The following is a 24,261-nucleotide window of genomic DNA, read 5'->3' as shown; positions in this document are numbered from 1 at the left end:
TTTCATCCTTTCTGTAAAGTTCAAGGTGAAAAGTCTGTAAGCATCCATTGCTTAGGTTGATATTATCAGATCAATATTACCTGAACAGTTCCTGGGTAGCACGAGGAATAATTCCAAGCTCTGATTCATCTTCATCCACAAACGTAAGGTTCTTTTCTAACTGTGGTCCCAACATTGTGTATGTTTTCCCACTTCCAGTCTGCCCATAAGCCATAATACACACATTGTACCTGAAATTCAAAAGGGCCTTCGTTAATTTTACCATTATCAAAACTGAGAAAGGTACCAAGTTTAGAGTCTAACAACTTGGAAACACTAATTGAAAGGATAAATATACGCCACACCTGCAGCTTTGTTTCTGGAGCTCTCAGAATCTGACAAATTAAAGTACTGCTCATAACATCCCCTAAACAGGTTTTATTTTTTAAGCAAATTTGAAGGGCAAGTAACTGACAAAAACAGGGATGCTTAGCTGGGAGTGATTGATGAGGTTAAACCTCCTGTCTGTCCAACTTCCAGTTCATGCACTGCTGAGCTGCTTGTTAATCAGCTCCTGAACCACTCCTGTTTACAGTACAGCATTTTAAAGTAAACCACTGCTGCATTTGATTTGTCTGACAGTGCTATGCTGCAGACTGCAGCACAAACATCTTAACAGCTGGGAGCAGTAAACTCTTCAGCTCTCACAGTCTTTTCAGATGAAGTCCTCAGTCAGAGCCCTCAGCCACTGGAAAAGGTTAGACAGCTCTAACAATAAAAGGCACAAATCTTAAGCCAAAGGCATTGGATAAGGTTCCATAGAAGCATAAATGTGGAGGCTACTCTGGAGTAATGGTGAGAGGAACTGCTACATTATGGACCTATAGAAGGTGAAAATGGACGTCTATTTATCTTTCTTATTTGTTCAGAGACATAACTTCAGAAGACTCCATGCACTGGAAGTGCTCTGCAGTATGCTGGATTTTCTCCTCTGCCAGAGCTGCAAAAATAGGCTTGCTCCTTCCTTGGAAAAGAACAAAATTGTACTGCTTAAGCTCTAGCTCCTCTGTGGCAGACCTGAACAGCTGCTTTTGGTTATCTGATGCTTTTCCTCGTATCAAAAAATATTGTTTCAAGTACATGCCAGCAAATTTCAATGAATACCCCTCATCTAATTGTTTTAGATGTATGGTTTTTGGTCATCAAATCCTTATATTACCACTGCAGAGAAATATATTTGCAGGGTTTTTTTTTTTTTTTTTTTTTGCATATTAAACATATCTAGAAGCAATTCTTTTAGAGGATTACTAATAAAGCTTTATTTTGTTAGAAAGCAATGTAGGCAAAGCAACAAATTCCTTCATAGCCCTGCTGGGAATGTGGAGTCAAAGCTGCAGTCAGTGAACCTATGATAAAGTTTCCCCTAATCTTTAGGATGCGAAGAGTATAAACTGGAAGTCTAGACATAGATATGACAAAGTAAAGGAGAGAATTGTAACTGAAAATAAAGAGCAAAATGTGTTACAAATTGGAACTGTAAATCTGAAAGAACGGATATCCCTAAGTACTCACTTTAGACATAATTCTGCTTGCATTTATGACAATGGAAAAGCTTCCAATAATTTTGATAGTCTTCAGCTAGGCTAAGAATGAGTGATTTTCATAGTTCAGCTCCCTAGTGCACACTGCCTGGCCAAGTCTTAGCTCCCTGAGCCTTCCAGTGCCTCTTCAAAATCAAAGAGAGATCCCTGAAACCAAAAAGGGAGCCAGAAGTCTGCAAGTGGCTTTTGTCCATAGGAAAAAGAAAATGGAAGTCTTCTCAGAAGTCTTTCAACTTCCATATAGTGCAGATACTTAAATTCCTCTTCACAGTTTCTGTTAGTCGAAATGGTTCTGACGAGATACAGGTGATATGATCAAAAGCTAAGTAGTCAGGTGCTAGTAATCATAAAGATACAAATAATTAATAAAGCCAGTGACAATCTCTCTGCCAAAGTCAAAATGGTATTTTGGTAAGTCCAAAGGAACTGAAACTATCCAGATCTGTATTATATCTGAAGAAGACACAAGAGAGAATGCATTGTTGGGTGATTCAACGTGAGGACAAGCAGCAAAAGAAGACTAATTTACATTTATTTAGTTCACTTTGTTGATGTTCTGCTCCCAACATAACCATTTCAAACAGAGCATGAAGCCGCTTCTAACCTCAGGCTTCTAATTTGAGATTTTCTGTTTATGATTCTCCTATGTACCCCCAACATTTCTCTTTTTCCACACTACTTCATTAGTTATATTATTGTTTAGAAAAGATCTTCTTGTCAAATTAGATTACCAACACTTTCACAATACTGCTCTCCTGAAAAGAGTAGGGCTGTTCAAAACTGGAAAGTTATCCCTAGGAGGAAAGTTATCACTATTAATGGAAATTAAAGGAGAAATTTATCCTTCCTTAAAATAAATAAGGTTGAATCTTCAGTGTTATGAAAAAAGAGAAAATGTTATCTTAGTTCCTTGCTGGCCCTGCATTGCTAACTGAAAACTCAGAAGCTTGATGTACTTTATCTGCTTTGCATATGGAATGATCTCTTCTCCCTGGATATTTATACTAAAAAAAAAGAAAAAGAAAAAGAAACAAGTCATTAAAAAAATAAAAAGAAAAGAAAAATAAAGAAAAGGAGTGGAGTGCGCCTTCCTACTTAAGCTTAAAGTTGTTTCAGTCCACTTTGGAGATCTGATCAAAACAATCAGGAACAGCAAAAAGGTTCAAGGTTCCAACCAAGTGAGTCTGTTTCACATTTACAATGGGAATGCTGCTCAGAAACATGGCTAGCATGCAGTCTGTCCTCTGAAAATCTGCTTCTGTTTAAATGCCACTTTTAGAAGAACAAGATAGTTTTTTGTTCTCAATAACAGAACATTTCCTAAATGAATATAAAATTCCCAACTTTAGGATAGAATCCTTTCATTGTGCAAATTAGAAAGTGGCAAGTAGAGCAGATCAAGGTATTTTTAGATATGTCCAAATACATGTAGGCAATGCACTGAGCCAAAACAAACTTACATTCACTGCAAAAGGAAAAGTTAGAGAGATAAAACAGTGGTTATATGGACTTTTCCAAACTCCTCCAACCTAGTGATACCAAGGTTGCTCAACTGTGGTCATTCACACTATAAAATATATATGAATAAAATAGATAAAATAGATAGAATAGTGCCTTATGGGCCAAATAGGTGTCTTCTTGCCCCCAAACAGCCCTTAGGTCCTATTGTGGCATGTGTGAATGGTTGCCTGGAGTTTGACAGTATTTAAAGCACCCTGATATGTCTCTTCTGGGCTGCTTTTAACTACCAGGAAGAAAAAGTGACTTGGAAACTTCAGTGTTCTACCAGATCACAGCAAAGAAAAAAAGATGGCATCCTCCATCAGAAGCAATGCTTAAATTTGCCAGAAAGGAGAGGAAAAAAACTAATTTTTTTTTTTTTTCCCCCAAATTTGTCTGTCATGCTACTTTTTGTAAACACTTTTTTCTCTTTTCATATGGGGAAACAATTTTCACTCAGTGTTCATTAGAAAGAAAACAAGAAAACTGAGCTGAAAAGCTTTAGAACACAGCAGGACAGCCTCTGTTAAGTAACCCTTCTTGAGGGATGAATTTCAGTAGAGAATTGCCATTTAGCTTTTTTACTCCCACCTTTTAACTTACCCGTCCAGGAGAGATGTTAGCAAAGGGGCCACGTCTGCAAACACTGTGTCTTGAGTCTCAGTAACACTGTAAACCCTGAGGAGCAAAGTGCAGTGAAGAAAAGATGTAGGTACGTATGTTGGCATAATTTAGGAGCACAAACAAAGGAAAATGTAGGCCTATGATATAAAGCTTGTGCCCTGCTGACATTTCTATGACAATAGCACTTACTTACCGATTGAGTGAAAAAAAAAACAAAAAACTATTTAGCTTGGCAATATGAAGCTGGCAGACCAGCACTACTCACTGCTGCTCTAAACCTGACTTCCTACGGCAGGAAATCAAAAGGTGATGAGGAAGAGTTGAGCGTCCTTGGGAGCCACCACTTTGTTCAATTGGCTAGAGGGAAAAAAAGTGATGCATTAACATGTCCCAGAGGTTGATTAGGAATGTGTGATGTACCTCTGGCACGTTACAGAAAAGAATCTTGAAGCAGGAGAGAGGTCAGAATTCACCAAAGAAGTTTTTTGGTTGTTTTCCTTTTGTGTTGCAGTCCAGCAGACTGTAAATTAGAACTCCAAGGATCGCTCCTGCTTTTTTGGAGTCATGATGCATATTTCCAAGTAAGTTTTAAAGTGAAAGAAAGACAATTAAATGGATTAAGTTATTAGAAAAAGTGCAATGCCAATATTAGTTGTGGGCCAAAACAATTATGTGTAAAACCACTGCAAAAATTTTTTCACATTCAAAAAACAAAGAAGGCAACACAGGGCTCTTCAAAGAAAATTTTCCTCCAACTTTCTCAGACATAAACCTCAATACCTGAAGATAAGAAATCATTAAAAGGAAGAAATTATGATTATAAAACGTAGGCATCCTAATTCATTCATTGCTTCTCTAGCATACAAAAAAAGCATCCTCCACAAGAATACAGTCACCAACAAATGCGGCTTATAGAAGATGGTGCAAATCTGCAACATGAGTATCATAGCCAACACTTACAAATTTTGAGGTATGAATCTTTTTCTTTGGAAAAAGTTTCCTCTTCTGCTGTCTTTCTGTTGCAATGTTTTTCTTGTTGTTTTCTGTTAAGCTCTGTTTTCCAGTCAGTGGTGTGTGCTTTTTATTTTTTATAGCCAAATAAATAACAGGAATTTTGGTAGCAGCAAAGATTACAAAGTATAGTTACTTTCCTGTGTATATAGTATACTGGTACCCTTGGCTTTAATACATGATGCTAGAAGTTTAACTGAATGGTGAACATGGTTGGCTCTTTAGCATTTATTCAAAGTGCTCTTTGTATGTAGACCAGGATCTGATCACTACAGCCCGTAGACTGCACAAACACAGATTTTGTATTTGTGTTCTCCATAAATATGACTGTACAGAGGGATCGCTGATGAACAGATGCAGAATTAGACATAAATCACTTCAATATTTTGCTCCTGACAATGGCAAGAAGAAGTAAAAAACACTATGGTGGTGGGAGACAGAGTAACTCATCTCTGCCTAATAACAGAGCTGCAAACTGATCTCAAAGCTGAAACATGAGTTGAATCTTTGCTTCAAAAAAAATATGATTAGCATTAGCATTCAGTTTCTTTTTCATGTTTCTGAATTCTTGGCCTGGAGTAACATCCTGTGGCAATGTGTTCCACAGTCTAATTGTAAGCTGTATGAAAATGTACTCTCTTTAATCAGGATATGAGCACTTTTCTGGCTTGATGGACAAATGCTGCTTGTTTAGCCATTCCACTGACATGCTGTCATGCTAAACTGAGAAACCAACAGATACGCAGTGATATGGCACAGTTCTTACTGGGAGGACACAGACACCGAATAGCAATACTCCATCCTTGCTTTGCATGCATACAAGGAAATGCTTCTATAAGCTTTGCATATAACATCTTCAAGGTCAGTACAAGAGCAAAAGCGCTTCCAGACACTTTTCTCTGCTTCATTTATCATCTGCAATCAATGAAATATTCATTAGCACAAATCCTGTATTTTAACCAACCCAGGCTATAATTCAATTTGTGTTGGAATGATACCTTTTTCTTAACACAGCAAAACATCTCCCTCAGAGCTACTGCATTAAAAAACAAAAACAACAACAAACCAAGCCGCCAAACTTAAAAGGTGTTTATGAGATAAGAACATTAAAATTTTGTCTTCAGTTGCAACTTAGGGCTTTGGCTCTTTGCAAATGCTGTCACCAGCCACAGCTAAAGCTAAACTCAGCCAGTTTTAGAGGGCTGTGCTTTCACCACAAATCAGCATAGCTGTAGCTCACTATGTCAGGTTCAGGTAGGTGTAGTGGTTCAGAGGAAAGGCATGGGGTTCAATGTTACAATAATTACTCCAAATATTTACTCAACTTCCTAAAGGTTTTTTTACTGCCTCTCCTTAACTCCCGTGCTTCAAATCCTACCAACGCTGAAATGCAGTATTTTCAGTTTGGCTTCAACTGGTTTATGCTACACTGTAATCAGAGTGGCTAAAGGCATGGAAGACAATTAGCTATCTGAGACCATGAAAGATGCAGCAAATCCAGAGAATCTATTTCCATAAGCCCATTTATTTTTATCAGAATGATGACAGATTTGCCCCTGTGTAATGATTGATGTTAATTTCACCTTGAAAATTCCAGGCTTCTTTTTATTTTGCTAACTGATTCACCAATAAAATTATAAAAGCATAACATGCTGAAAGCTGGAATTTTCTTCCTGAGCTGAAATCAAATATTTTGACATTTATTAGTTCCATAAAATGTTGCTAAAAAAATAAACATTTTTGAGTTCATAAGAACCATATGCTCTTCTGTTTATAAAAAAGAGCTGTTCTGGGACACTGAAAAAACATTCCCCAAGAACGGCATTCTTCAGGGGATTTACATTTTTTTTTTAAACTCGCTTCCTGATGATCAGGATCTGCACCACATGTACAGAGTCACAGCAGCTCTGGAGTCCAGTGTCAACACCATTAACTGTGTTGCTCTGTGGAACTGAATTCCAGCGTTATTCTGCATTTACTTCAACTGATATGTCTGCATTAGGCACAGCGAGAGGGTGAAAGGAATTACTTCGCAAACATGTGAGAGGTTGCACGTGCCTTGTGGCAAGGGAGTCCTGTAACCTTTGAGGTGAGTAAAGCTTCCCCAAGATTTGCGTTATCTCAAGAATTTTCAGTCATTTGGCAGTCTACACAACAGCAGTCCTCAGGCTTCATGAGCAGAAAAAAGGCAGCTTCTTAGAAGGACACCTCAAAGAAAGCAAGTTACTGGCAATGTTAGGCCAACCTACAGCAGTTTGAGCTGAAACTGGCTCTGAGCATTAATTTAGACCATATAATACATGTTGGATGCATTTGACTTTCAATCAAGTTTAATAAGTCTAATAAGGCACAAAGACCAACTAAAACCCTTCTCTCCTACTCCTGCATTCAAAATCTCTCACGTTTGTTTATGTGGGTTTTCAGCCATCTTGCAAGGAAAGTGCTCACATCACAGATATTCTCTCAGAGGAGCTTTTTTCAATATGCCACTATCCTCTCTCTTTCTCTCCCTGTATTTTATTTTTTAAAGAATATTTCCTTTCAACTAGTGACTACAAAAATTGTCCTTCACTACACAAATGTTCCAGCTACGTGGGTCTACTCACCTTTCAAACTGAAAAGTCTTGTTTATTGGTGCATGACCGGGACGGCTACACTTTACAAGGACAGTTTCCTACAAGAAGAACAAAATACTTACAGTTAGTTAATGTCACAAACGTGTGTATAAAACAGAAACATTTGCTGCACTGCGGTGAATTAGCAAGACCACAAGTAAGGATCTTAGAGCACATTCAGACTATTAACAAACAACCAACACGAAATATGCACGTTTCATAAGAAAGATCCAAACAATTACCTAAGCTTCTTACGTGCCCAGAAAACTCAGACATCTAGAAATCCAACCTCTCTAATCACCACTACAGGTAAACAAACAGCAAAAAGATTTTTATTATTTTTTTTTTTCCATTGTAAGGACATGTTTTCATGCTGTCTTTTCAGATTGTCTTCATAAATACTTGTGCCTAGAATTGAGGCAGAAGATGCAAATTTCTTGGCATATCGTGTTATTCCGCAACTGTGAGAAAGAACTGAAGTCACACAATTGCCAGATTTCCATGTTTTTTTTAGTAGAATCCACTTTCCAAATGGATTACATACCAGTTTTGTAACCTGGACAAATGTGTCAGCAGCTCTTTGAATGATTAGCAAAGAAATTACAGAAGTCTGGAATGCCCTAAGTAGTAAGTTGTGTGACCTTCAAATTCCTCATGGCATATCTTGCTTAACTGTAGATAAAAGTAAAGAATTAAGTGTGAGTGCTTACAACAGTTCAGTTGGAATCTCTTCAGCACATAAAATACTTCATCTCTTTCAGTGAGGTTTCCTAGCTTACTAACTTGTGCTTATATTACAGCATTTGATGGAAGTGCTGAAATTTTTACTGTTCTTCCAACAAGCAGGCTGTTAAACTTTCATCCCTCAAACCAGGATGGATGCTCTGAAAGTAACGTCTCCTATTTTATTTTGTCAGTCCATGACATCAGAGGTGGATGTTGGTGGTATGGCAGTAGAGGTTGAAGCTTCCCATCAATACTCCATTACATGTTGTTGCTCTGTGACAGATGGCAGAAGAGGGGCAGTCTGACAGAATGGTGTCTGACATGGAAGCACGTATGAAGCAAAGGTGTGGCACTGAATTTCTCCATGCAGAAAAAATGGCACCCATTGACACTCACTGGCACTTGCTGAGTGTTTCTGGAGACCAAACAGTGGATGTGAGCACAGTGAGGTGGAGGGGGGTGCATTTCAGCAACAATGCCATCAGAACAACAGTGGGTCATAGAAACAGTGGGTCATCTCCACTGGTGCAGATTTTTATGGAGGCTCTTGTTCATCACTAACAAAAACGCACAGTTAATGTTGGTGACTATGTTGAACAACAATCTTTGTAGCTTTGTAGAGAATTCGCTCTAGCAACTGGTGTTATTGTGCTCTTTGTATCTGTTGCACTTTTGGTGGAAATTAATAGGAGGCATTACTTTTGGAGTGACCAAGTATTGGCACTGAGTGAAGTAGTAAAGAACTGAGCCAATAATGACTGAGTAACAGTACCTCCTGCATGCAGGGGGCTAACAAAAATCAATTTGCTTCTCTTCTAAGTTACAAGTGTTTCCTTCTCTGTGGAGAAGTGTATCATTATCAATCTAATGATGGCAACACTTGCTATAGCATGAACTAATGTATCCATTCCAGTAGGCAAATTTAGCAACAGGGCATGTATGAGTACAAGGTTTTGCTACAAATGTTAGAAATGGGATAGAAAAAAAATTTTTTTTTGCACTATACAGAAACAAAAGCATTGTTAAGTGGCAGAAGTTTCACGTAAGCATTTGTGATTCCCTTCCTTTCTCAGGAGATCACTGCAGACTAACATATCCACTGCAGCTGCTGTGGAACCTCATCAGCTTTCCCTGTCAGTAGAGCATGAAATCCACAGCTCTATCACACAAACACTGAAGAACAATTCTTTCCATCTTAGAGCCACAGAATACTCCTGCCCTGAGTTTTTTAAGGGCAACATGAATCACTGAAATGACAGATGAATATTTCATTAACATTCACAGGCTGTCCTGACACCCAAGCCTGGGGAGCTCTGCAGTAAGTGAAAACCAGTAAGGCACAGCAATAATTTTAAATGAGGCAAATCTAAATGAGCGGATATAGACATATGGCCACAAAACCAAGCTGCGATAATTATCACTGCCCATCACTTGTTATTGCATATCTGTTGGAGGCTATTGCCCTCCTTCCGAAGGACATCACTCTACAGCAGAGCCACTGCAAGGCAGACACAGCACTGAGGTAGACAAGGACAGCCTAAAGGGCTTCCTGTACAGGGAAAGTAACGGGGAAGAAACCTGTAGATAAGGATGGTGACAAGCACTTGGGGAGTGATAATATAACCAACTACTAATGCTGTATCTACCTGATCTATTACAACATTCTCCCCAAAAAGGTGGAGGGGAAAACAGCCATAATTTAAATAGAAAAATGAATAAACTCAGCACCTTTCTTACAAAGGCTCTTCCTTCACATACATCTAAAACTTCCTCTACATCAGAAATACTCTTCTGGAAAATGGGTAACTCGTTTCCACAAATGCGAGCTTTGAGTGTTTTGCAGCTGGAAGATTTAGAATGAATGAAACCTCATGATTTTATCTGAAAATTGCATCTTTAACTTAGCCACAAGCACAGCACCTAGAGCAGTTAAAAGCAAATTAAATTGGCAACACATATTGTTTTCCTTTACTGCTGTTAGATTAGCCTAAAGTGGCTGGGTTTTTTTGGTTGGTTGGTTGGTTTGGGTTTTTTTTTTTTGTAAAAAAACCATTGTGCTTTATTCTCACACACAAGTTTACACTAAAAAAGTTCTAATATATGTATATATATATATGTATATATATATATATATGAAGAAATTAATACAAATACATAAGGTGCTCAGTCAGAACTAGAAAGCATCTTAATAATATAAATAAATCAATGTCAAGGCAAAGCAATAAAGCACTGCAAGTCAGTATTACGTTTTCCAAAGTCAGGAAGATGGTATCTTTACACTTGAAAATCTTAAAGAGGGTTTTTTCAACCTAAAAGATTCTATAGTTTTGGAAATTTCATTTCACAGTTACGTCCATGCATATGCTTATTTTCCTAGAATATCTCATACAGACTTTCAAACATGATAACAGGTTAGCATACTGAAGGGTACCTGATCACTGTTTCATACAAACTAAAACTGTATGCCTGTTGGCATAGGCAAACACACACTGCTTTGTCTATCAAAATACAAATGCAGTAAATATGAGATATCTATATCTATATAAAAACAATCCAAATATAACTTAATTTCATCTTCATACAATAACAGGTCAGAAATGGGTGAGTAATTTTATAGTGCAATAAATGAATTGTGGCATCCAGAAATACTACATCTGATATTGCAGATCCCTGTTGGTTATCTCCTGACATATTTATTCATTCTTAGCTGACTTTTCATATGCTCCATTAGTCCCTAATTGCATATATATCTCTCTAATTGTTCACTTTATACAACCAAGATCTGCTTAATGAAGCTCTAATTTGGGAGATTTAAATGCATAACACACCTTAGGTCACTTCAGCAATATTTTAAGCTCTCTACTAAGAGAATTTGGCTAATCACCATACAGCAACAGTGTAAGAACTATGGTGCCTATGAAAATTAAAACCTGATTTAATACTTTGACCTTCGCTCATGCTACTGTGTCTTCTCCAATTTTATATCTTGGTAATGACCACAATTAATGCTGTAACACCATCTGGATTTGCAACCTCAATGCTCATTCTCCTTCCTCTGATGGATCCGAGCCAAGACTTTCATATGCCTGACTGCAGAACCACATAGGCTGCTGTGGTTGCTGAGATATCATATTTCCATGCTAATGCATTAGTTGTTCTCTCATAGTAAAATGAGAAAGGCCTACCATAATTTAGAAATGATTACAATAAATGCAAGTGGCTCAAAGGGACTGACTGTGGGGATTCTGCAACAGTTTGACTGCTGCAAACACCAAAGCCCCAGGTTCTTGCAGCAACAGAAACTCCAAGCTATTATTACTACAAAGAGTCAGGATGAAAACAGCACAGATCACCTGCTTTTGCACCATGTGAGAACAAAGCTGGGCACCAACTGGGAAACAAAAGCCACCCTGCCCTATTAATTTTTATACCTCTGGTTTACATATCCCTTTTGCATCTCTTTACAAGCATCAGTAAGGGCATTCTTGAATTTCACCATGAAATATACTCACATCATCAATGGCATATGCCACATTTTCTAGAGAGTTTCTGTGCCTGCAAGAAAAAAAATAAAAAAAATCAATAGGGGTAAAAACAACAACAACAAAAAACCTTGCAAACCTAGATGTTCCATTTAGCTCAGGAAAGTCAAGGCTCAAAATGTCTATGAATGGCATGTTATCTATCTAAAGAGCACCTTTCATAATTCCATTACTACTGTAGCCCGTGAACAGGCTAGAACTACGCTTAATTGTAAATCATGATAGTTCAATCAACCAAAATAATCTCCTTAAAAAAAGCAATTAAGAATATTTCACATGCAAACCATTGTATTGTTTTGTGATGGTAATGTGAGATAGTAGGAAGAGGTTTTCCCTTTTTAGTCCATTAAACTGAAGAACAGCTTCTTTGTAGGTAATTGGTCCTGACCCTGCAAATGCAGTCAGAAGTAATTCTGTATCCATTACTAGTCAAAAACTAATGGCTGGGAATGTGAGGTGTGTAGATGCACACGTGCATGCACGTGTTCTCAGAATCAGTCCCTAGTTTTACAAGTAAGTGTTAATTAAATCTCTTTTTTTATATATTAAGAAAAGTTCATCTTAACAATTCCATGTTTGTCCCTGCTTTACATTGTGAGCTGGCACCTAACTACTCTATTCCACACGGTAATAAAAACAGAGCATTGGTTCTTCCCCATGTGTATCGAGTACAGGTTAATGCAGGTTTCTCCTTTAGGCTCCTTGAAATTTCTTGTTGGGTATTTTTACATTATTTTAATTAAAATAATTGAATATTTTTTCTAAACATTTGCCAAATATGAACCAACATTAAAACCCTGTACGTACTCTTTTAGAAAAAGAAGTCAGTAAAAAGTAAAATAAACTCCCAAATTAGTCATGTTCTGATAGGTCAGATGATAATATTTCTGTTTTTTAGCCACCCACCTAGTTTTCCCCTTCTTTCTCTATTTGTGTATGTTTCAGTCCCTACCTTCTTTCGTGTTAGTCATCTATGGAGAATTCAGCTTGTTATGACACATACTTGCACTTAATCCCTCTTTTCCCTTTGGATCTTGAGTGGTGTTGACAATTCAGTTACACTAAGTGTATTATAAATTAGGGATGCAGAGCCAAATTATACTGAAATAGAACCACCAGTGTTTGTGCTGACAGCAAATCCATTCTGTAGCATTATAAAAAACAAATAAACAAACAAGAAAACCCAGCAATGCTGAGAGCATTTCTCTACCGACGATTTCTGACAGTTGCTATTACATCACTGTATCCCAGTCTTCGTACAGCATGGTGAATGTACTCCACATTGACTACAGCTGTGTTACTTCTGCCAAACCACAGATAATCATGGATTGTTCAACTGTTACGTCTTCCTATTCAGGTGGAGATAGTTTTAGACGAAGGGATAAGATTGGCTAATCCCAAGTTAGCAGGAGAAAGAAGAAAGAATATGTATTTTTTTTTAATGATTCTGTCACAGTATCCCCACACATATGAAAACAGAAAAGAAACAAAACAAAACAAAACAGGACATCATTGTTCTCATATATGTTTGGCTATTGTTTTCTCTTCACGTTTACTGTGACTCAGAGCAGACACAATGCAGCCATAACAAATTACCTGTCTTGTGATATTGAATGTCCAGCAGCATGATCGAAAGGCAGCGCTGGTCGGATCCTGCAATGGACTCTGATATTCCCTCTCAGCTCCTAGAATTAGAACATTAATGTGATTTAAAATATCAAATACTGGAGGGGACAAACACACTCCTATACCAAAACTTATGTATTTTTAAGAAAGCAGTCAACTGCATGCAACATCACAGCCTTAGATTCTGCGGAGATAAAATAGTATCATTTGCTTTTTCATAACTTTATTTGAGGAAGCATAATCTGTTCAGAACTCTGAAATGGCGTAGCCCTCTTCAGTCTGTACAAAAAACAAAAGATGCATTCAGTTAAAGCCATTTTCTCCTCTTCAGCCTCCTTCCTCTTCACATGAACTTCTTAACTTACATTAACACAGCAGCCAAGATTAAACACTGCACGTCTCCTCCAGCAGCCCTAAGGGAGATATAGGATATAAAACATTTTGTTCTTTTTTCTCTTCACTCTGTGTTCACATATGACTGAAAAGCCAGTACCGATTTTTCTCTCCAGGCTGCTTTAGACTTTTCCTCATCTAACCTGGTGCTTTTCTTTCCTTTTCGTTTGTGATCATTTCTTCTAGTTTTCTATTGCTGAAAGCAAGTAGCCTGTGATGAGCAATGAACACTCCCCACACTGCCTTGGGGAATATCCTCTCAGCAAACTGCAGCACAAGAAAGATTTTGGGAGGTAAGTGCTTTCCAATGAAGAGCTTCTTCTTCCCAGGCAGAAAAAAAATATCAGAAGAACTTTGTTTGAATTGTTGCCTGTCTTTCTAAAAGTGAGGTCCTGAACCCCTAATTAGTCCTTTGGGGAGATGAGGAGGCAGGGAAGTTGAAGAACAAAAAACAAAACAATCAATCCCAAATGAACCATCACTAATGCCTGAGCAGCAAGCTACGCTTGGAAAAATAAAATGAAGATAATCCTGCAGTTTCATGTTGATCATTTTAAGGATTCCAAAACAGTTTCAAAGGAGCATTTGTACTCAATCAAACATGAATTGATTTACCTGGAATTTCATATTGTAGAGGAATTGCCAGACGAGAAATGTTTTTTTCCAATTAGAGATGGGATGAAGAAACTCAAATTTTGCACACTATTCAAGATGGATGACACTCCTTAGGACAAAATACTCCAGGAATGCACGTGGATGCTTACGTATATAGAATGGCCTGGGGTTATTGTAATGTACACGTGTAGAAATGTACCACATGTAGACAGATGCTGGCTGGGAGTGATACGTCCGGGAGATGTTAATTAGTTTCATTGGTGAAGAAGTTGTGGATATAATTTAATCAAAATAAGAAGATGCTTTGTCTTTCAAGGTACTTACAACTAAGCTGTTATGTAGAGCTCTCCTCTTCTGCTTTTCTCTCTCATATCTCTCTGTCACTTCTTGCAGGGACTGCTCAAGATCAAAAGCCTTCATCTGAAACACTGGAAGGAAGTTGTTTTACAGAACTAACTGAAAACTGTGACTTTTCAAAAAAAGCTTTACAATTGCAGCTCATGCAAAAGGCCTACATATAACAAAAGAATAAAGGACATTTCTCTCTTTTTCAAATTACTTCTATATGTATTTCACAGGGAAAGATGGCAATAGCCTTATTTTCAGATATGACTAAATATTTCTAAGCAGGGCACTACTCAGCTATTACACAGAAGATTTACAGTTTGCTGCATGCCCATTACAACTTCAAAATTAGCCTGCTTGAGCGTTTCTTCTATAATTCTCTCACTTTCAATCTCTATTTTAGGATTAAACTGGTAACAGATGCTGTCTCTGAATTACACACTTTGGGCTTTCTGCTTAGGAAATATTACATGTAATTTCAGACTGGCAATTCTGACCACAGTATTTAATCTTAGCAATGGAATCTTCATCTAAAACAACTGAGAAACAACAGAACGGCCACATTTAAAACATCACCCATCTAAGTACCAGCACACACTTTTGCTACATGCAATGAAGCTTCTCTTGGTTCTGAATTCATAGAAAAATACTTCACAAGGTACGAAGTTGGTTCAGCCAACAGGAATTTGCAAGGCCTCATAAGGAATATTTAGTAATTACGTACACCATATCAGCACAAGTGCCAAATCTGACTTCTTATCTGCTCCTTTAGGCCCCAGTTTTGATAAGGGGAACATTGGAACATTCACCCTCAGTTAACTTTCTACTTTATTTTTTTTTCCGATTTTAAACTTTCTGAAGTATTTTCTCTACACAGATAACACAGTAATAAATTACCATTTTAATCATAAGTTTATGCATAACATACAGAGACAAGTTCTGCAGACATCTGTCACTGATCATGCTATTTATTGTTACTGACACGAGTAGCCCCAACAGAATCAAACCTGTCTCAAAATCATTTCAAACAAAAAGTACAGCAGCTGTATAACCTATTTTTATGTGGCAATATATAGGTATCAGTCACACAGGGACTCTGATTATAAATTTGTGTACTTGCCTATAGTTCTTCAGCCTCAAAACATCAACTTAAGCCCTGTTTCACAATCAGGTTGGTACTTGTCATGTTCTTCTCACATCTGGTAGGAGCACCATCAGAATCAATAACATTGGAAGGCAGAGCAAAGGTACATACCAAAAGACCCAGATATAGGACCAATGCACTTGGTCCTCAGTGACAACAGCAGTGAGAATCACTGCCCTGCAGGGTGTGTTTATACATACACATGAATGAGGATCTGGATTCTGGAGCAGCATTCCTTGTGCTTCAGAAATGTCTGAAATCACCTGAGTCCTCTTCTGGTATACCCCAAATTAGGCAAATTTCAGCTAAGGTGACACGTTCTTTATTGGGCTGTTCTAAAATTGTCACAACAAAAAGCCTGAGACTTACAGAATAAAGATGTTACAGCTAAGCCAGCTCAGCAGTCTGGCATCAGCCACAATCAACACAAGAGCTAAAATCAAATTATCAGCCCTGAGAAAATCCAGGTTGACTCTTTCTGACACCTCAGGACTCCTAGATGATCTAACACCCAACAGAAAGAAGTGCTTGTATCTTGGAACTGAACTCAATCTATCAGTGTTACTGATATTTAACAATTGTTGGTATTACTTGACAGGAATGTACGTGTAAGAGCCTTACTTTGCATTGCTTCATTTTGCAGCTGTATCCCTTGGACTGCTGTCAAAACTTGGTAAAGACAAGCTTTGTATTGACGCTGAAAGTCTTTTGAAAGCTCGAGAGCAAATGAATGGAGGCTCTTCATGTCTTGCTTAAGCCTCTTGTCAGCAAGAAGAAAAAATATGTTATAAAAACACAAAACCAGCAGTCAAGGAAGAGAATTAATATAACCACAGTGCAAATAATTATGGTGAGATATCACAGTCAGGAAGAACCCTCTACTTGATGAAAGGAAGACTTCAAGAGTGCATCTTTCAGCATGTTTAAAGAAGGATTATCAAGATAGATACTCACCGATGACAATTAAAGATTTCACCAAGACTTTAAGGATCCTTATCACCTTACTCTATGGATTTGGACCATAACACAGCCTCAGGTTGTTCCATCAAACAAAAATAAGTGTGTGTGTTCTGTACACTTATAAGGCACATCCAGAATTAGCAATATAAAACTGTGATCCATGTATCCATGCCCAATCTGATCAGGAGGTATTTGTTAAGGTCATTTCTCAGGTAAGCCAGTTCTATGCTTTCCTATGAGGATGATGTATTTTGAAAAGGGCAGGAACCTTTACAACCCATAAAAATATTTCTCTTGTTAATGTAACACAGCATAACATACACGATGTGACTTTTAAATGTTTACAAGATCAGCTTACATTCATTTAGAAGTCCAAGTAAATTAAAAACAAATTCACTTGACTTTTGGACTAGGAGACTTCTTGGCATCTAAGTTTTGGAAAGGATATGTAAAGCCATCTATAAGATGAACTTAATGAAACTTCTCATAGAAGCATCATGATGCTTCTTTAGACAGTCAAATTATTCTGCAACGTTTTATTTTTTCAGTTGTGCTAGTAACCTTGAATTAATTAACTCATTTCAATGATACAACAATATAAACTAAGGTGAGAAAATCACTGTAGCTTTCACTCTCAGAACATAAGTATGAAGGATTATTTTTTAAAATTATTATTATTGTTATTTTTTAAATTACATGCATAGGATTAGCGTTAATTTAGACTTTCATTTGGAGAGTTTTTTCCTGTCCTAGCCTTGATTGAACTGTGATAGGAAAACATCTCAGTCCACTGATAACTCATCATGAGCAGTTCTGCCATTCTAGCTAACCTAAAATATAAAATGCTACTGCAAAATTTACCAAGAAGAATCACTGTAATTAAGCTAAATCTTTTTGACCAAAAGCAACTGATTTTTTTTTAAGATATTTTTGCCACCTGAAGCTATTCAGTGCTACTGCTTAAAGGAATTCCTTATTCTACAACATAACTGAAGAAACAAGTACACCAACAAAAGGAAATACTATTGTACTATTACTGAGAGAACAGTCTGGTATCTTTGTTACAAATTCAGACAATATGACTGAGCATACAGATTACTACTCCTGCTTCTGAGGTCCTCCAAAACAGAGAGCTCCCAGTGAAATCAATGGAGCTCACCAGTGATGTTGTTAGCATGTGGCTATCTAGTTAAAGTATCTAACAAGTATTGTGTCTTAGGAGATGTCTACCTAGTAGACATCTACCTTGTCCTGTCAAGGATTCAAGGTTTTGTCTACATACATTCCTATTCCAGGCTCTGATAGCAGCCTATACAGGTGATACTGGAGTACAGAAGCAGCCACTTGCCCAGCTTCCCAGGTAACTTTTGCAGCCTATTGCAGCATAACCACCACAGGTGTTAGAATCACAGAATCATAGAATGGCTTGGATTGGAAGGGACTTCAAGGATCACCAAGCTCCAATCACCCCGCTGCAGGTAGGACCAACAACCTCCCCATTTAATGCTAGACCAGGCTGTCCAGGGCCCCATCCAACCTGGCCTTGAACACCTCCAGGGATGGGGCATCCACAACCTCTCTGGGCAGCCTGTTCCAGCACTTCACCACTCTCGCTGTGAAGCATTTCCCTCTGATATCCAACCTAAATCTCCCCTCCTTCAACTTAAAACCATTTCTCCTTGTTCTGCCATTATCTACCCTTGTAAAGCAGTTTTAAGCTAACTCAGCCATGGCTACACTTTACTGCAAGTACTGCTGTAAATAAAGAAAAGGTATAAATCAGGGTTCAAATCTGGCCATTTCTGGATTTTACTGTATTTCATAAGCATGCATATGTCTATGTCATAGGTTATGCCAACATTACTGCTAAATATCTTTACCTTCATTGCTTCATGTAGGTGAGTTACAACAGAACTCTGCAATTTCTGCTGCTGGCCATGAGCGGAGTAGAGCTGTAGTATCTCATTAACACTTCTTCCAGCCCACCCTTGATACTGTTTGAAAAAAGAAAAGATCACCTAAAAATCACTTCAAATTGTTCCTGATTTTTGATGCATTCTATCTCCTCTGTCCCTGAAAGCATTTCTGGAAGTGAATCAACTGACTATACGTGATGTTGCAAACATGTGATTTCTTTCTTTTCATATTTTTCTGAGTCATGTGAAGGATTGTTTCTAATTAAGCTGAGTAACACCACAATATTCTACTTCCTTTGGGTCGCAAACCTCAACATCAGAACACGAAAATGTGCCTGCAGTGCCTATAGCCCCATACCTGTGCTTGAGGTGGATCTAAGTTAAAACTGTGCCTTTGCACAGGGCCAGTTACACGACTGGCATCAGATCAGCATCTTCTAGTGACTATATTTAATTGGTAAGCTCTCACAAAAGATTTGGCAGAACAAGAGGGCACACCAGCTAACGGCTGAAGTGCTGAAGGAGTGGTTATACACAGCTCACAGCGTTGTGTTCATTGCTTTAGCTTCCGGCCAATATTGACTCCATTGCATTCAGTAAAGTTGCAACAGTGCAAAGCTGTACCAGTCAAGCACTAAGCTGGGTCTTCAGAGATCAGAGCAAGAAAAGCAGTTTCCTAAGGGATGTGGAGAAGAATGCTTTCTAGTAATGTTACAGACAAACTTTTTGAGATGCTGAAGTCAAAAGAAGAATAGGAATAGTGTAACTTTACGTATTTACAGGCAAGAACACAGGAATTAAATCTACACAGAGTACGTGTGAAATTCTGTAATTTGACAGAATTTGTGCTGTTAGAAGCTGCACATTTGCCATTTTCTGACAATCCTGGTACTTAAGTTAGCTGTAACTTTTTCACCTGCTCTTCTCAGCAGCATATTGACATTCACCATTCTTTAACCAATACTTACAGCCTCTCCCCTTATTTTGGGAATGTAGCTGTCTCTAGCACATAATTATTTCCTAGTTTATTCAGATCAGAAATTTGGTGACTGCAGTTCCCTGCTATTTCACTTAGCAGAAGATAGAAAAATGCAGTGGCATTCACTCCTCACGTAACGGAGCTTAATTCCAATCCTCTGATAATAGATAAAAACCAAATGGACTTAATTGCAGTTAATTACAGATGACATCTTCGAAAACAACAGTAAGATATTTGGGAGATGTCAGAATAAAGAAAATATATGTTGTCCAAGAGAAATATTTCACCTGTCTAAACAAAGTTTAGTCTTTTAAAACAAAATTTGGTCTTTTTATTTACAAATGGAACCAGAGGTCCTGCATAGCTGTAAAACACCTCAGTGCTAATATATAAAGTGCTTACATGGAAAAATGAATAGCAGGAGGAGATTATTTTAAAATAACTCTTTTGTTAGAAGCTTTAGTAATTGAGACAGCTCCTATATGGGCATTTGTGTGTTTTACCCTGGAGATTTTCATGAAAACATTTGTATTTATAAACATGCTTGACAGAAATGCACAGAAGTGCACCAGAATTAATAGCTCTAATCACGTGTAAAAAGTTAATATAAGCAGCTAAAGTACTGAAGCCTTGTTATAAGTTCAAGCTAGCTAAAACCAAATTATTATTTTTTTTTAAACATCTAATGCATTCTCTACCATCTGCATAAGTTCCCCCAGACCTCCTTTTTTCTTTTTCTCAACATGGAAGATGCAAATGGTCAGATCTTCCTTCATTGAGTCCACTTCTCATCACGTCCACTACTTCATTACAAATGCTGCCCTGGGTTTGAGGTTTTCTCCATTAGAATAGTTTTTGCATTCATCAGAATAAACAGAGGTCTAAAAATGCTGCATTACTGAAACACGTCCCCAAGAAGCATGTCCCTCCAAAGCTGTGTTTCACCAGCTGGCAGGTAAATGGAACTGGTTCACCAGGCAACCAAAACATGTGGCTCCAGACCTTGTTAGAGGCACCATCCACTGCTTCTGGCCTGGCAGAACAAAGGGAAGTGACAGAGGTGGGTGGCACTGAGGTGGGCAACATACGAACTACTGAGAGACACAGGATCAACTCAGTAGGTGCAGAGGGTGGCTATGAGGGTGCAGGTAGCAAAGGGAGAGGTGGCACAAACCAGAGTTGCAGATGCTGCGATAATAGACAGCCAATAGAAAACTCTTGAGGGTAAAGTGGATTAAATGATTTTCAAAGCTTGTTCGTAGGCCAGATGGTAAATCCCAGATGCATTTCAATACCTACACAAAACCTTTCCCCTCACTGTCAGGTATTTTGAGCATATTTCCTTGTGTATAACAGGGACTCTTGACAATGCAGTTAAAAAATAAGTAACCACAATCCCCAAATCCATGGAAAACAAGCTTCTATCATCTAAGACGCAGATAACTATGTCTTACATCTGATGCACTGTAGTGACTAGAATAATAGTTCCTTGTGTTTGAGAGAGTGAGAAAAAAAAAAAAGGTGAAATATTTAAGATTTTTGGTAAATATGATGAAACAGAAAAAAACAACAAACATTTTCTTCAGAATAATTACAGCATACTCCCACATACCCGGCAAAACTCACTTCAGATGTACCATCTGGCTCGCAATCAGGCTTTGGAAAACGTTAAACCCACTTTTATCCACAGGTATTAACAGACCCTAAGAGAGGGCAAGTGGCTTTCCTGAGGTCACCCAACCATTTAACACTGCAGAGCAGATTAGAAACTCTTGGCCAGCAGACTCTGTTGCAACCAGTTGTCACAGCTGGCTCTGGTCTAGAGGCATGGATAAATATCACAGTTCTCTAAACGTTTGAAGCCTTACCTTTGAAGACACCAAACGTTATCGCAGCCTGCTGCTCGTTTCAATAATGCTCTAGAAGTGACAGACCCCTCTGAAAAAGGATATAAGGAAATGAGGGCATCCATCACTGCTGCGCACTCTGTAGCTGATTCCTGCCACAGTGCTGCCTTTTCTGGATAAGCTTTGTACTTGCACTATTAAGACACATAGCTGAGCATCTTTGTCTACGCACAACTAAATGTGGTTCCTGCAGTCTATGATAGTCCTAATTGGAAAAGCAAACAATAATTACCGCTGCAAGTTTCAGATGAAGGGCAGCATTTTCAGTTTCCAAGGCAATTATTCTTTCTTCTTGGGCCTAAGAAAAAAGAAAACAATAAAAACGTATGCAAACCCACAGAAGTAAAAATGACATGAGTCTGATGAACATCTCTTCATTAATACTTTTCATTGCTGCGCACCATTGTTTCTCGGTCTCCCAGAATCAAAGGACAACCAACCTCAAACCTAAATCTTTCCATTTGAAACCATTTTGTCTTATTCTGTCACAGCAGACCCTGCTAAAGACTCTGTCCCCTTCTTTCTTACAGCCTCCCTTTAAATACCGACAGGCCGCTCCCACTTCACCCAGCAGCCTTCTCTGCTCATGGCTGCCCACCCTCAGCTCTCAGTCTGTGCTGGAAGGGGAGGTGTGCCACAGGAGCACTGAAGTGAGCTGTGCTCAAAACGGAGCCCTGTGGCACCCCAGCAGTGACTGGGCATCAGCCTGACATCACCCCATCAGTGTTACCCTCTGAGCCCAACATCAAGCCAAGGGTTCACTCATTGCACTGCATTTTTGTCCAGCTCTGTACTGGGCATCTTATTCAGAAGGATGCTGTGAGAAATGGAATCATAGAATCCTAAGAGTTGGAAGGGATCTCTGAAGTCATTCCGTCCAACTACCCTGCAGTGAACAAGGACACCACAGCTACGCCGGGTCGCCTAGGGTCTGATCCAGCTTTGCTTTGAACTAGTGCCAAAAGCTTTGCTGAAATCCAAAAGGATTTCATCAACTGGTCTACCAGATGTGTAACCTCATCATAAAAGAGAGCAGGTTCATCAGGTAGGAACGGCATTTAGGAGCCGTACCGGGGCAGCACCCGCTGCTTTGAGGATTCTCACCGCTAAGCCTCAGACCCCACTTCTAACAGACAGCGGCTCTGCTGCCGTCAGCCCCACTGGCCGCCCTGCCCCTCCCTCCGGCCCCGCCCTCTGCCCGTCCCCCCTCCGCCTCGCCCCGTGCCGGGCTCACTCGCGCTCTCTGCTCCAGCTGCCGCACCCTCTGCGCCCACACCGGGCCCGGGCCGAGCCCTCCCCGCGGCCGCATCGCGCCGCTCGGATCGGAGCTCGGCTCCCCGCGCGGCGCCGAGCTGGGGGTTAAATCCCTGAGGGCTTACGAGGCGCGGCTGGGAAGGAGGGCGCGGCCCCGGCGGTGCTGCCGTTCTGACGGCACCGCCTCCCAACAGCCTGGGCGGCGACCGTGATAGCGGCCGCCTCCGGCCGGGGCTGGCGGGGGTCGGGATGGGCACCCGCACAGCGACAGCGCCTGCCGGGCCTGGAGAAGGGCAGGGTGCGGGAGGTCGTGCACTCGGGTGTACGCTGCTGCTGGGGGAGGGCGCTGGGCTCGGCGGGGAGGAGGAAGAGGCTGCCCGAGACGGCCTCCTCCTCTCAGCTGCTCGTTCCTGCTCGGGCTGGACGGCTCGTGCTGTTTGTAATTGAGCTTAGTGCCCAACCGTACTTACAGGGTAATTACGGGGGAATCCACTCGTGCTGCTGCCCGTCGTCTGGCTCAGACCACACCAAACGTCTCTGTGCAGCCCCCTCGGCCCACTGGCTCCTATGGTACTGCAGCCTCCTTCCACATCAACGACGCCCTGCAGCCACAGCTTTTATTTTTATTTCTTAAAAGAAACAGCACAAAATCATGCTGGCCGGAAGCCTCTCAGCCGTTCATCCCCCGCTCTGTATTGATGGGATAAATGAAAACTGAGAATGGATTCAGGCCAAAAAAAAAAAAAAAAAAAAAGAAAGAAAGAAAAGAAAGTTCCAATGCACTGTTCTCCTGCTGACCTTAAAGGATGTTGGCACTGATTGAGTCAGGATTTTATCACTGTCAGCCAGTCTGGGGAAGTATTTTAGTAGCTCAGGGGTGTAGCTTACAGTTTTTGACACTGAGCTCTGATTTTTATACGCAGTATCAGTGAGGTCTAGGCAAGGAACCAAAAATCTGTCATCTAGAAATGCTGCAAGGCTGTATTCCAGCATGCTTTTCTAATGGCATCCTCTGCTCTGAAGAATCTCCTCTTTTCCCCAAATGTCTACCAACCTGATCCTGTCTGCCTCCTGTCTGCAAAAGAAGAATCCGGCCTTGTTACAGATAATTCCAGGGAAACAAGAAGGCTGGAAGTTTCATGACAATGACTAAATCTACTGCACATTTTACTCCATTAACATCAGTGAAACACGATGGTGAATTATGAAAGCTTGAGGTACTAAACATTACTAAATGTAGATGTTGTAAATTTACTAAATGTAAATGTTGCGTCAGCTACTGCTGATGCATTTCATGCTGACCCTCATAATGAAAACAAAAGACTGAGGTCTCAGCTTCAGTATTCTGATAGGAATTATCCATTATGCCAAACACCAAGAGGCTCACTGCTGCATGCCTTCCGATTTTCTGCTCCCCAGGTGACAGCACATTCGTCATGTCAAGCAGACAGAAATTTCAGACTGATGTTTTGCACGTGGTCTTTGAAGCTCCTTAAAACATTGTCCACTTCATTTCTCAACCTA

General features: G+C 39.5%; 1 protein-coding gene across 1 annotated transcript in view; it reads right to left on the bottom strand.

Annotated features, from left to right (window-relative positions):
• Positions 1 to 22,847, bottom strand: part of KIF25 (kinesin family member 25) — a 33,582-nt gene extending 10,735 nt beyond the window's left edge. Inside the window, exons 1-10 of the mRNA XM_048935822.1 lie at positions 22,718 to 22,847; positions 21,716 to 21,781; positions 18,562 to 18,675; positions 16,343 to 16,481; positions 14,557 to 14,660; positions 13,195 to 13,283; positions 11,569 to 11,611; positions 7,322 to 7,389; positions 3,684 to 3,758; positions 81 to 230 (exon numbers count right to left, since the gene is read on the bottom strand). Coding sequence (XP_048791779.1) covers positions 81 to 230; positions 3,684 to 3,758; positions 7,322 to 7,389; positions 11,569 to 11,611; positions 13,195 to 13,283; positions 14,557 to 14,660; positions 16,343 to 16,481; positions 18,562 to 18,675; positions 21,716 to 21,781; positions 22,718 to 22,792 — 923 coding nt within the window. The 5' untranslated portion in view covers positions 22,793 to 22,847. The remainder of the gene's footprint in view (positions 1 to 80; positions 231 to 3,683; positions 3,759 to 7,321; positions 7,390 to 11,568; positions 11,612 to 13,194; positions 13,284 to 14,556; positions 14,661 to 16,342; positions 16,482 to 18,561; positions 18,676 to 21,715; positions 21,782 to 22,717) is intronic.
• Between the last annotated feature and the right edge of the window lie 1,414 nt (positions 22,848 to 24,261).

This window comes from Lagopus muta, chromosome 2 (assembly GCF_023343835.1).
Source record: "Lagopus muta isolate bLagMut1 chromosome 2, bLagMut1 primary, whole genome shotgun sequence".
NCBI classification, from domain to species: Eukaryota; Metazoa; Chordata; class Aves; order Galliformes; family Phasianidae; genus Lagopus; species Lagopus muta.
Note: the sequence above shows the minus strand (reverse complement) of the source record. Positions and strands in the feature narration are given on the sequence as shown.